This window comes from Buteo buteo, chromosome 11 (genome assembly GCF_964188355.1).
Source record: "Buteo buteo chromosome 11, bButBut1.hap1.1, whole genome shotgun sequence".
NCBI lineage: Eukaryota > Metazoa > Chordata > Aves > Accipitriformes > Accipitridae > Buteo > Buteo buteo.
In genome coordinates this window covers 21,792,033-21,805,651 of record NC_134181.1, presented here as the reverse complement: position 1 = coordinate 21,805,651, position 13,619 = coordinate 21,792,033, and the positions used below count along the sequence as shown (strand labels likewise).

General features: G+C 61.2%; 1 protein-coding gene across 1 annotated transcript; it reads right to left on the bottom strand.

Annotated features, from left to right (window-relative positions):
- Positions 1-1,263: 1,263 nt before the first annotated feature.
- Positions 1,264-13,044, bottom strand: FA2H (fatty acid 2-hydroxylase). The gene is made up of 7 exons (XM_075040385.1): positions 12,744-13,044; positions 6,433-6,528; positions 4,609-4,751; positions 4,390-4,496; positions 2,912-3,084; positions 2,177-2,429; positions 1,264-1,484 (listed from the first exon to the last, which is right to left on the bottom strand). Exons 1-7 carry the CDS (start codon positions 13,008-13,010, stop codon positions 1,405-1,407), a joined length of 1,119 nt encoding a protein of 372 aa, XP_074896486.1. The 5' UTR covers positions 13,011-13,044; the 3' UTR covers positions 1,264-1,404.
- Between the last annotated feature and the right edge of the window lie 575 nt (positions 13,045-13,619).

Here is a 13,619-nt window from a genome sequence, read left to right as displayed (position 1 = left end):
AGCTGTGGCAAGGCTTGTCAGGGCACTGTAACACTCTTGGCATCAGCTCAGTGCCCTACTGAGCTTCCCACACCGGGCAGCGGGACCTTCCAGAGCACACGCATCCCACATGAGGGATGCTGGTTCTTTGGGACCTTCTGCTCCCCTTCCATTCCCTGCAGCCTCAGGACCCCCAGCATCAAAGGAAGCAGGCTGTGGACACCAGTGCTGGAAACAGCGCTTGACCTCTGCTGGGAGCACAGGAAGCTTTGTGGGTGGCTTCGTCAGAAGGCCAGGCTGATTTTGGGAAGAACGGATAGCACATAATGCTATTGCCCAACTTCGGAGAAGCAAGCCAGCTTCTGCTTACCAAGAGCCCAAGGTCATGCAGGTTTGCTGCACTTCCCCCCTGCAAAGACCATTTCCCTCACCACCACTGTGGTTGACAGCACGGCTTTCATCAGCATAAGGAGCCGAGAAAGGCGGCCACAAGGTACCGCAGCACCGAGGGCCGTCAGCGCCTGGGAACGGATGCACCAAGGGTGGGAGGACGCAGGAGCAGCCCTGAGGGATACATTTGCACATACATGCGGCCAGACCCTTTTTAAAAGGCTTTATTTTTCAAAATATACAGTATATTTACAATTGTAGTGTCTACAGTTTTACATATAACTTTATTCCAAACCTTTAAATATCTGCAGTAAACATTAGGAAAAAAAAAATCACAGGATCAGCAAAAAAATAGGCATCTCATAGTGATTCTCTTCACTGGAGTTTGAGTTTCAAGTAGCCAATGTCTACAAAAACCACAAACTTGATAAATTTGGCAGAGAGATATGGGTGCACTGGTTAGAAAAAGGCAAAATCCAGACCTGGGGGACCCTCACCCCAAGGCCCACAGGCCAAGAAAACCCTGTGCTGAGATTGGGCCAGGAGAAGGACCCGGGATACGGAAGCCCCTCTGCACAAGTTAGGTGATGGGGTTAACCGCAGCATGTTGGATGCCCTGGGGAGGTGGCACCCTGGGAGGGCCAGGGGCTTGTGAGCAAGGGGGGGCTCTGGCAAGGTGCCAGGATGGAGGAGGGAGGGCGGCATCAGGCACTTCATGACTCGGGCAGCAGACCTGCCGGTGCATCCGTGGCCTGGAGCAGGAGGGCAGGGAGGAAGGGGCAGGAGGCCCCCAGGGAGCCCTGCAACCTCCTCCTCCTCCTCCCCTTTCCCCCCATCCTCGCCCCCCTGTCCCCCTTGGCAGTGCCACAGCTGAGCCACAGCGCACCATGGGGATGCTCCGGTGTGTGGCCACCGCTGTGGCACAGCCCCCAGGGAAGGGGGCAGGGGCCAGCCGGCCTTGCCGAAGGCTGGGGAGGGATGCCAGCCCCAGCCCAGGAGGGACGGAGCAGGCAGCTGGGCGCCATGCTGGGGCCGTCAATCCTCTTTCTCGAAGGTCTCCTCGGGGATGAGCGTCCGGAAGGGGCGATCCCAGAAGCGGGTGCTGATGCCAAAGCCTGTGGACAGGGGAGAGAGACCGGTCAGCCCGTGGTGCTGCTGTCACCAGGATGCTGCTGGGGACAGGGGACAGGTCACAGCTTGCTCTACATTAACTGGTGAGGGAGGAGTGCCCGCGTTTCAGGGAGGGAGGAAGGCAAGGCAAGGGCAAGGAGGAAGAGCGGAGGGAGCAGAAGGAGCTGGCTGGGCCATGTCACCAGCGCCATGGATGATAGCTTATCTGGACGGGGCGTTTTCTCCTAGGAAACCGGCCAAAGGGCAGGTTGAGCAAGCACTGGGCTGGGGAAGGTGCGGGGCAGATGCAGGGAAGCCCGGGGCCTCACCCTGTGCCCGCCAACGCCTCCCGGCAGAACGAGATGCTGCCCCGGGCAGGGATGGGTACCCACATCCCAGTGCCGCGGGGACTCTGCCTCCACCCCAGCATTCCCAGGAGGCATTGGTGCCCGCCGGCGAGACAGACTGTCGCCTTCACCGCCATGCCGGCTCCCCATCCTCAATCTGGGGGGCCGAGAAACATGCCCCATGGAGCTGCAGCACCTCATACGCCACTTCCCCAGCAGCGCGGTGCTTGGTTTTCCCCATCCCAAATCGCAAACACCAAATATTTCAGAGCATCAGCTGCACACATGCAGGCAGGCTGGGCTCCTGCAGCCCTCATCCCCACCAGCACGTGCCAGGAACACAGTGCTACCTGATTTTTGGTGTTCAAAGTGGTGCTTGACATGATAAGCCTTCAGGCCGTACAGGTAGGTGCCTTTTTTCGGCGAGCCATAGTGGAGGTAATAGTGCATCATGTCGTAGATGACGTAGCCGCAGAGCCCCCCGACGAACACTGAGAGCCCCAGCACTTCGGGCAGCAGGAGCTGCAGGACGCCATAGAAGAAGCCGATCACCAGCGAGGCCGGCACGGGAGGGAAGACCAGGCGGGAGCTGTCGAACGGAGACTGGAAGTAGAGAAGGACAGTGAGACAGCTGGCTCCTAGCTCACCCCACATCCCCTAGCGCATCCCTGCCAAGCACTGGGCATGCCCATTTGGGAAAAGCCAACACCAAAGCAGCCCCCAGAAACCCTCCCCAAAAAGATGCACCCAGTGGTGAGAGCAGCCCCTCGCCCACACCGAGGTGGCCAGGCAGCCGGTGGCTTTGGCTGGCAGGTCCCCGAGCTCCACCAGGACGTTTCCTTCAGTGAAGCTAGAGGGAGCCCATGGCTTTTTTGGTCTTCCCCCTAGCCCAACTGGAGCTTGCAAATCTAACTCCAGCTCCTTTGAGCCCGTCTTGCAGCCCTCACCAGTATTAGGTAAGGGCCCCGCTTGCGGCAAAGATGCCACGAGTCACGTCAAACACGCACAAACAGGCTCCACCTGAGCAAAGGCCACCGTTCCCACGGCCCGGCGGGGCGCCGGTGGAGGCGTAAGCTGCGACTCACCTTGTGATGCTGCCCATGCAGCAAGAAATGAAGGGTGATGAGATAGTAGTTACTAGCAGGTGGCTTCATGTGGAAGACAAAGCGATGGATGAGGTACTCTAGCAGGGACCACAGGAACATCCCCAGGAGGAAGATGAAGGGGAAGTAGTATTTGTGGACAGGGATGGAGTACTCTACACAACGAGACGTGCAGCAGTCAGTGGGGCAGGTGACGTGCAGGCGCTCTTATCCATCGCCATCCTCCCATCGGCATCAGGGCGAAGCTCGGCTCTCCCTCCCTCTCACCTCTCAGCTGCCTCCTGCCCCAAAGTTCCCTGGGGAGCTACCTTCCCAAGCACCGCTCCAAACCACATTTTCCTTCGATTCCCATTAATTCACACTCCTTATGGAAACAGTCGGCTTCTCCCTGCTGCAAGGAGCTGATGAGGGGGGTCCCTTGCATCCCAGATGCCAATGGGGGCTTGGATGTGCACTCCAGGGACAGGCCTGTCCTTACAAAGCTGCTTCGCCCACCAGAACAAGGCAGGAAGGACCTTGTCTGTGCAGGCAGCACTCGTGACAGTTAAACAGTGTTGCTGGCATTGTTGGGCTTTTTTTATTTTGGGGGAAAAAGAATAGGTTTGTTGGGCACTTTCCCCCGCAGAGCATTTTTCAGCCACCTCCTCCTTTTGGGGCTGGCTGCCAGCCCTGTGTCCTCACTAGCAGGATTCAGATCGCCCCCCAAACGTGTTCATTTGAGGGGAAAAAAACCCCAAACACCAAAAAAACCAACCCCTTAGCAGCAAGGTGCCAAATGCCACAAGGAGCAAGGGGGGGTGCCGGTGCAGTGGACGCTCCACCCCGCAGCCAGGCACAGCTGGCACTGGGTGGCACCTTGCAAAAAAAATAGGGAGCCCAGAAAAAAAAAAAAAAAGAAAAAAAAAAGCACAACAAAGACGACAGCCTGCCCTGGCCACACTTGTTATTCCCGGGGGAGCAGACAGTGGGAGATTCAAGGGCAGGCGCTTCGGGCAAACAAGCCCCGCACTGTGCGACGCCGGCAGTGCTGAGAGCCGGGTTTGTTCGCCCGCCACACCGGCATTCAGCCATGGCCCGGGGTGGGTGTCAGCGGGGGGTGGCACGCACCCCAGCGCCAGCGGGGCTTGGTTTTGGGGATGGAAGGAAGGGAGGCAAGAGGGAGCGGGCTGCAGCCCGGGCCAGCGGGCTCCACGCCTCCATCGGTCCCCTTGGAGGCACTGAATCGTGTGGGCGAGCTCAGGCTTGAAAGCAGTGCAGGTGGCTTCATGCAGGGGACATGCTGGTGGCCGTGGGGACAGGGGCTCATCCACTGCTCTTTCATGCGGCTCGTGGTGAGCATGCACAGAAGAAGGGATGGAGAAGGGATGCAGAGGTCTCCCCCCCAGCCCATGGCTGTCCTACCCCTGGACCTGGAGGGGGGGCAGTGAGCTGAGCCCAAAGGCTTTGCTGCCCGCTCATACCTGTGGTGAAGGAGGAGAAGAGCCTGGTGTTGCCCTGGGCGAGGGAGGTGTAGCTGACCCAGCTGAGATAGAGCACCACGGGAGCCCACACCATGAACACCACATACCTACGGCATAGAGGGAGATGTCAGAAGGAGCACCCCGCGGGGTGGCTAGCCATCCCCCCCCTCCCCGCCAGAGGCACCAGCCGGGGCACGGTGCAGACCCCTGGGAGCTCACCACGCCGTCTTGGAGAGGGACTCGAGGAAATCCGAGTGGAAGAGGCGGATGGGCCGATCCACAGGCTGGTGCACCCACTCATCATACTTCTCCCCCAGGTAGCCCACCTGCCACAGCAAGGGCTTCTGCCAGTCCACCAGGTCCTGGGGGAGCAGACAGCAGTTGTACCCCCACGGGACCCACACAGCACCCCGGTACCAGGCACAAAGCTGCGTCGCACCTGCAGGATTTTGGGCTGCAAACCCCTTCCCATGCCCCACGAGCAGCATGGGAAGCGTTTTTGCTCCAGGCAGCCCTGAGCTCCCCACAAGCACCAGTGCAGGGCAGACAAGCAGAGCCAGACACACATCAGCCCCATCCACCCAAAAACGCGGGGCTGAGCTCACCCCTGTGCCACCGGGTACCTGCCAGCAGTTCAAGGTGAAGGTGGCTGTACCCGGACCTGGCTCAGCATCAGGCCCTGATAACCGAGGCTCTTTCCCCCACCCCGGCAGCTGCCAAGATTAGATAGCAAGCAGCAATACTCCCCGTGCGCTAGCCGTGCCAGCAAGCTGTCGATAGGACACGGAGCCCATCCCCATGGCATTGCCCCAGCCAAGGGCTTTTCTCCTTGCTGAGAGGACGCATGGGACAGCCACAGCCCTTCAAGCGCTCCAGCAGCAAGGAGCGAAGCAGGAAGGGATGTGGAGCAGGGATACAGGATGGGAACGCAAATGCCAGTCGCTGCGCAGGCACACGGCTGCATTCAGATGGCTGCAAGAGCAAAAAGGGACCCGTGTGGGCGCGCATGTCTGCACGGGACAAAAATAGACAGATCCAACTGGCAGCACTGCCTCTGCTGCTGCTCAGAATCCCCAGACGCATCTTCTGCTGGCCCGGCCAGGTAAGGTGGTTTCTCGGTCCCACCTCTGCTCCGGGAGAGATACCGTACTCGCCCGGCCAAGCCCTGGGCCTGGCAGCTCTCCATCAGCTGTCCTGTGCCGCACGGTGCCAGCACGGCAACCCAGCACCCTGGGGAGCTGAGGTGGCCGTGGGCATTTTTGGGGCTCTGCTGCAGGCAGGGACGGATGTGATCACCCAGGAGGGGAAACAACTCCGGCCTGCAGTAGGTGTGTGGAGACACCCTCTGTTGGGGAGGTACCGGAAAAGTTAGAGCGAAAAGGTCACTCTGGGACGGCAGATTTGCTTTTAACAGCGGTCAGCAGCGAAATATTAAGGTGGGGGGGTGAAAGGTGTTCTCCTGCTCAAAAAAAAAAAAAAAAAAAAAAAAATCCTTTTGCAAGATAAAAGCATGCTCACAAGCCGGGGCTGTGCAAGGCACGGCAAACAGATGGTGCTGCAAATGGCAGGGACGTCCAAAGGCACCTGGGGGACAAATCCCCACTCCTGTGGCGTGCTCGGAAAGGAGCTGGCAGGGCAGGGAGCACCCCGTGCACATGGGGATCACCCTTCCCCAGGCCAGGGTATCCCTTAGTGCTCATTACCAGTGCTCAGTCAAGAGGAAAAAATGAAAAAAATAAAACAAGTCAGGTGTGGCTTGGCAGCACGTCCCACTTGAACGGCATAGCCGCTGTCAGAGAAAGCCATCTCCACCCACGTCGATGCCGCAGAAGCCTCCCAGCACAGCCACGCCTAGGCAATAAAGCATGAGCGATGCCGTCTACTCTGGGAGAAGGGACAGGAGCAGCCAGATCAGCTCCCTCCTGGCATCCCTCCCATCCCAGGAGTCAGCAGAAAGCCAGCGCTCATGTGGGGAAGAGGAGACCTGGTCTCCCCCGGGAGCGCTCCAGCAAACAGCGTGCCGGAGAAATCCCCAGCTCTTACCTTCTCCACATCCACCGTTCTACAGCGGGGATCCATCTGCTTTGGGGTCTGGGCTGCAGCATCCACTGCCTTCTCGTCCACCGGCTCGGGGTGGCTCTGAAAAGAGAAGGAAAACCCTGCGATGAGGCACCAGTGTGGATGTGGTTGGGGACGGTGGTGGCCGTGCCATCCAGGGGCACGGGCAGAGCAAGCTCACGCCCGCCTGCTAAATAAATAAGGGAAAAAATCTGGTGAATTTAAGTCAGTCAGTTCCTGCAGAGCAGGTTCCTGAGGGATACGGCTGCCAGCGAGCTGCACTGCCCTTCGAACCCCGCACCGAGCATCGCGCGCCCAGGTCTTTTTGGAAATCTCCCCAAGCCCGGTTTTCAGAGCACCCCACTGTGCTGCCAGGAGGGCACTGGGTGTCAGCGCTTTGGTGTTGCAAAGCAGACGCTCCCGGGCCCTTGGCCATCTTTTCCCCTTGCAAACGGGCAGTGCCATAGCGCAGCTCACCTTCTCGCAGGCCAGTGGCCCAGTGAGCACCAGCCTGAGCCAGTGCCGCTGCCAGCAAAGCGAGGGGCATCGCCGGGCTGGTGCTCATAATGCCAGCACCAGGCTCCCTCCTCCCCACCCCGCTGCTCTCCACCAGAAGCCCAGCTCAGCATTTTGGTCCCCGAGGAAGCCAGGCTGCCGGAGCCGGAGAGCGCGGCACAGCCGGTGCCACCACCCTGGCTCCAGGCACAGGGTGGGGGGGGAGAAATGCAGCGGGAGGGTGAAAAAGGTAAAGTGCCCTTTGCGTGGTGGCACTGGGCCGGGCACCTTCGCCACATGCTACGCAAGATATGGTGGGGGTTTGGTTTTGGCTAGAGAGGGCACGCCGAGGCCCGGGGGACGCGCTGGTGCGGCGGCGGCAGGATGAAGCCCAGGCTGCGGTCCTGCTGCCAGGGCTGGCTGAGAAACAGGAGAAACCTGCCTTGTCTGATGCTTGGAAGCAAACCCATCGCCGGCTGCCAGCGCCGGCCTCCTCGCGGCCCTGCCAGCTCCGGCACCGGCCCTGCCGCCAGCGAGGGGCTTGGTGAGGCCGCAGTGTGCCTGTGCAAGCCCTGAGCCGGCCAAGCCCCCCGGCAGCAGTGACACCAGCCCGCCAGCTCCCCAGGCAGGACGTGCCAAACATGCCTTTTCTCCCGTTTCATCAGAGTTACCCATTAACCCGGCAGCAGGGTACGGTGCAGTCTGGCAGCCCCAGCACAGCAATACCCGCTGGGGTTTCCAGCTGTGCCGCTTGCAGCAAGGAAGGGTTTTCTTCCGGCAGCCGTGGTGCAAGCAAGGCTCCCCGACGGATGCTCTCCCTGCTGCTCCGAGAGGGATGCGATTCCCTTGAGGGACATGAGGTCATCGCATCCCTGTTGGGAATAAACCCCCCTCCGGCAGCCGCAGGAGGACTGGTGTCACCTCGCCGGGGTGGACAGGACTTTACTCTGTGCCACGCTGGTGACGCCGAGGCAGGGCTCGGGCGCTGTTTGCCGACAGCAGGCACTCCTTGCTGGCCAGGCTCCCACCCCCTTTCCTGGGCTAGCCAGATTTCAAGCCTCATCCCACCAGTACAGGAGTTGTGCTACCCAGGCCCAAGGCAGCCCCTCACCCTGGGGCAGCAGGCAGGGCAGGACAGGGGATATTTCCAGCCAGGCTGGACTTGAGCAGGCATCAATTCTACTGCAGGCAGAGCGCCGGCGTGAGCTGATGCTGTGGACCACCACATCTCCCTCTGCGAGAGACCCCACTGCTCTTTCCAGCTTTGCACACTCCATCCTTCAGCCAGACAACCCGAAACCCCAGGAGGTGGGATGCCTTGAAATCCAGCCAAGGATGGTCAAGTTACGGTTTTGCCTCTTCCCCGCAGGTGCTTTGGAAGAAAATTTGGCTTTAAGACATAGAGACAGTTTCTCCATCCCCCAAGAAATGAGCTTGTGCTCTCCACCTCAAGGCTTGCACCGCAGCCTCACTGGCAGCAGGAAGGATGCTTAAGAAAGCCAGGCTGACGAAACACTAAGGCACATCTCCTCCCCTTTCCGAAACGTCCGCTTGCCTCCAACTCCCCTGCCCACAGACACCCAAGCATCATGTTGCGGCCGGAGGCTTCCCCATCCTCCCAGGTCAGGGAGGTGGATGGGAGGCTCGGACCCCTCCTCACTAGCGGCACCCAGCCTGGGGAGGACGGGTGCCACCAGTGACATGCCCTGCATGCTACAGCAGCTCCCTGCCAGAGCCCAGCCTTGCCTGAGTCACCTCCTCCTCCTCTTCCTCGGCCAGGCAGCAGAAGGAAAGTTCTCCTCTTGTTCACCAAAAGGACCGGCAGCCATGGTGCAACTGGGGTGCAAGCCATGCCTGCGTGCCCCGGCTCGCTCCCCGGAATGGTGGCACGCTCCTGCCTGCCCTGAGCGTGCAGGGGCCCCTGAGGGGACAGAGCCCCACTGGCACCTGGACCAGCGCTGGGGCTTCTGCCCATCCTCCTCCTCCTCAAAAAAAAAGGTGGCTTCGAAGGAGGCTGAAGGGGTCTTTGTGAACACTGGGCTCTGCCTGTCACCCATGGGTGATGCTGATGCATCCGAGTCATCCCCAGGCAAACAGGTCCTGCCAGAAAAGATGTGCAAGAGGCCTGATGTAACAAAAGGAAAGTTAACACCTACGAAGCGCTGCCTTCCCGTGCCGCAGCCCCGGTGAGTGGCAGCACTGGTAAGGTGCCGGCTCTCCTGCTAGGAGGTAATGGGGCCAAACACCCAGGGCATGGCACAATGCGGTGACTGGGTGACCCGGCATCCACCTCCAAGCATCGCGCTGCCCTGTGCGGGTCAGGCAGGGCTGTGGGGAGCTCGGCGCCAGTCCTGTGCCAGCTACGCCACCCTGGTGCTGCCCTGCATCAGGGCTTGGGGTGTTAAAAGAAAAACAAAATCCAGCTGCAATGCGAGCAGGTACAGATAGGAGGGATGATCCATCGTGAGGTCTGATATGCCTAGGGCGCAGGCAAGAGGAGAAGCTGGAAACCTGCCCCTGGCCCAAGCAGGGCAATGCTGCCCACAGACAGCCGCTCTGCCAGCAGCCCGGACCCGGTTTTTCCACCCGCGCCCATTTGCCCAGTGAGTCAAAGCCCACAGGAACCCTGCCATGCCTCTGCATCACTCTGGGGCTTCCAGCACCTTCACCGAGCTCCTAAACGGCTTGATTTGCTGATGTCCACATGCGACAAGCTGCGTTGGCAATGTAGGTTCAGGCACATAGCATGAGGACACCCTACGAGGCACAGGGAGCCCAAGCGAGGTCCCCACCTACGGTGGCATGGTACCAGCATCATCATCCCACCAGCATGGTGGTCCCTGGGCAGCGGCTGGCAGAGCTGCCCAAGGCTGCGTCTCAGCCCATTAAACACAGGGTGCAGCAGGACTATTAAAAGGAGGTTGAATTTAATTTGTTTTAATGATAATAATAAAAAAAAAAGCCACTTCTTGTTACAACACCTCCAAAGAACATGTAAGCGCCTATGTCCAAGTGAGCTCTGGCTGGGACGGAGAACCAGGGCAAGCCCCACATGTGGCCATGCGGGCGAGAGGAAGGGAAGGACACCAGCCCCAAGAGGGAGGGGGGATTTACCGTGACTCACAGCCATGTCACGCACCCCAAAGAGGCTGTGATGAAAGTCTCTCATTGCTTAAATTGGAGGGGTAATTAGATGATCCAGTTTCCCTCTAGCAAGGCTGTTAAAATCCACTGTCTAGTTAGGGTAATTATCGCTTCTCACTTTGATCTCCCCTATGCATTCTGTTTGCATAGATAAAAAGTTTGGGGGTTAATTTGTCCTTAGCCAAATTGGGCTGGGTGATGCAGAAGTGGGACCTGTGGCTGAAGGATGGAGCTGAGCTCCTGAGAGCTGCAGGAAGGGGCGCGGAGAGGCGTGCCAGCAGGATGAAGGCTGGCTCTCATCTTCCTCTTCACCCCTTCCTTCATTAACACACTTTTTTCCCCTTTTCCAAAACCCTCGAAGTCCCTGGGTGTAAGCAGGAGGGATGCTGGATGCCTGCAGGACTACCGGCTCCCGTGTCCCGCAGCACAGGGATGGTGCAGCCCCGGGACCTCCAGCAGGTGAGGAGAGGCACCAGCAAAGCCGTGGGGGTCCAGAGCCAGACCGGGGCCATGCAACGCCTCCTTTGAAGAGCTGCTTGGGGTACTGTTGCCCAAAAGCAACCAAAGCAAGAACCCAAGTGCCACTGAGAGCATCAAATCCCCCCATCTCCCTCCAACAGGGATTTTTGGAGTAGCAAGCCCAGCAGAGGAGCTCACACATCAAGTGCATGCCAGACACAGCGTGGCCAGCCTCGCCATGCAGCAGGCAGCTTTTTTCCCCTCCCCGCCATGTTACAACGTGGGATGGGTTATCTAGCGCCAGGTAGCATCTGATCTCCTTGCGCCCCAGCATTATCACGCCGTGTATTTGCATTAGGATGGTGGCAATTCCCCTCGGTGCACGGGGCTGCGGTGCGAGAACTTGTTTGTCCGGTACCTTCCTTCGCCCCAACCCGTCGGGCTCGTCACGCCTGGGAGGAGGCGGCGGCAACAAATGTCCCAACAGAGGAGGTGCCATCGCTGGGATCCAGGGAAAGAGCAGGCGTTGCACCCAGGCGGAACAAAGCCCCGTCTGTGGCACTGCCGCCGATCAGGGCTGAGGCCGCGCTGCGGGGAGGAGAATCCGCGAGTGCAAACAACCAGCCCGGAGGGACCGACCGGTCACCAACCTTGCCGGGATGTCCGGAGGGGAAAACAGCCGCTGGGATAGCAAAGGGGGCTGGGCTGGCCCCACTGCTTGGGCATCCTGCCCGCAGCATGCCGGTGAGGGCCGGTAATCGGGGCGGCAGTGGCTGGTGCCACACTGACTCCTGGAAATTCACTTGGCGGTGGCTGCACTTCCCTGGGCACTTTCCCTTCCGCCTAGGCAGCGGCTGAGTGCGGGGCTGGCACGGCGAGGACGGCACTGAGTCACGGCCACCCTTGCCCCACACCTGGACAAGTTAGGGAAGTGGCTGGGCTCCTCTCCCCAGCAGCGGACGCTCATCTCCAGCAAGCCCCAGTGTCCAGCACCCTGGTCCCTGGCCGAGCGCCAACGGTGCCAGGAAGGGTGCCCTGCCCCATCGCCCACCCTGTGCCACATGGCCCTGCTAAAACCAACACCAAGCTGCGTTTCCCCATCTCCCACACCCCTCCGAAGAGCCCAACACCTCCACACCGTGCTGGCATGCCAGGGTGACCCATCAGCCCTGCCTCCTGGCACAGCCAGGGTGGGATGGGACCATGGGGTGGGACCCCAGGCTCTGTGCAGCTGGGACACGGTCCGTCTCAGGCCCTGAGGGGCCTGGACCCTATGCGCCTCATTATTCTCTGCACCTCAGGCCCCAGAGAACCCAGCCCCATAGATGCTGACAGCCCCACAGACCTCCTCAGAGCCACCGAGGGCCATGAACACGGGACCTTTCCTTTCCATGCCGTACACCTCAGGCATCCCCCACGCAGGACCCCGGGAACCTCAGATAACCCCTGCCCCATGCACCCCTCATGCCCCGTATGCCCCAGACCCTCCACAGCTGGGACGCCAAGCGTCTGGCTGAGCATGCAGCTCAGACCCAATACACACCGCGTCCCATATGGCCCAGGCCTGGACCTGGGTGCCCTATACACCCTATACACTACATGCATCCCAAAGACTCCATGCCCCATACACCCCAGACTCTATAGAGCCTCTGTGTGCCCTGTACAACCTGGACCCTGAGGAGTCCAGATCTGGGGTGCCCTATAGACCCCATATGACTCAAACCCTGTGCTGCCCAGACCCAGGGTGCCCTGTAAACCCCATATGGATCAGACCCTGCACAGCCCGGACCCAGGGTGCCCTATAGATGCCGAATGGCTCAGACCCTGCACAGCCCAGATCTGGGGTGCCCTACAGACCCTGTATGGCTCAGGCTTTGCACAGCCTGGACCCGGGGTGCCCTATAGACCCTGTATGGCTCAGACCCTGCACAGCCTGGACCTGGGGTGCCCTGTAGATCCCATATGGCTCGGACCCTGTGCAGTCCAGAGCCGGGGTGCCCTATAGACCTTGTACAGCTCAGACCCCATGCACCCTGGACTTGAGGTGCTCTATAGACCCCACACTGCTCAGGTCCCGCACAGCCCGGACTTGGGTCATCCTATGGATTCTGCACATCCCGGACCCGGGTCACCCTATGGACCCCGTACATCCCGGACCCCAGGCAGCCCCGCAGAGCCCGGAGCAGCCGGCGCGGTACCTGCTCCTCGCCGGGCTCCATCTCTCCCACGTAGTACTGCTCCAGCCAGCGGCGGGCGTTGGCCGAGTGCCGGTGGGGCGGCCCGTCCAGCGCGGCGCTCACGTCGGTACCGGCCCGCCGCCGCAGCAGCTGCTCCCCCCCCGGGTGCAGCCGCACGAAGCCGCTCAGGTCGTAGAGGCGGCGGCGGCAGCGGACCAGGCAGGCGCCCTCCGCGCACCGCGCCCGCACCTCGGCGGCGCTGAAGGAGCGCGGCGCCGCCGCCGCCATCGCCCCCCGCTGCCGGTCCCGCTGCCGGTCCCGCTGCCCGTCCCGCTGCCCGTCCCGCTGCCCGCGCCGCCGCGCTCTGCCCACACCTGCTCATCTGCATACATGCATATGCCGACCGGTCACGCCCCTCTCGCCGCCGCGCCGCGCCCCCCTCGTCGCCCGTTGGGCCGGGGAGCGGCGGGGGGCGGGGCTTGGGGGCGGAAGCTCCGCCCCCGCGGCAGGTGCCCTCGCTTCGGCGGGGCGGGGGGGGGGCACCCGGGGGCGGGTGATGGGGAGAGCGGACTTGGGCAGACGGGGGGGGGCAACTGGGTACCCCCGGGGAGAATGAGGGACCCTGGGCACACTCGGGGGGGGGAAAGGGGGTTATGGGCAACCCCGGGTGGGTTGCGGGGGGGCACTGAGGCACCCCGGGGCGGGGGGGGGGGGGGAAGAGGAGTGCGGGTGTCCCCGGGGGGGAACGGGGGGTGCAGGGGCATCCCGGGGCAGGGGGGCGATTGGGGAGGTATGGGGGCACCCCGGGGTGGGAGCTGGGGGGGTATAGTGCAACCCCAGGGAGGTATGGGGGGGGGCACCCCCGGAGGCATCCCCCTTCCCAGGGTGCCACCCCCC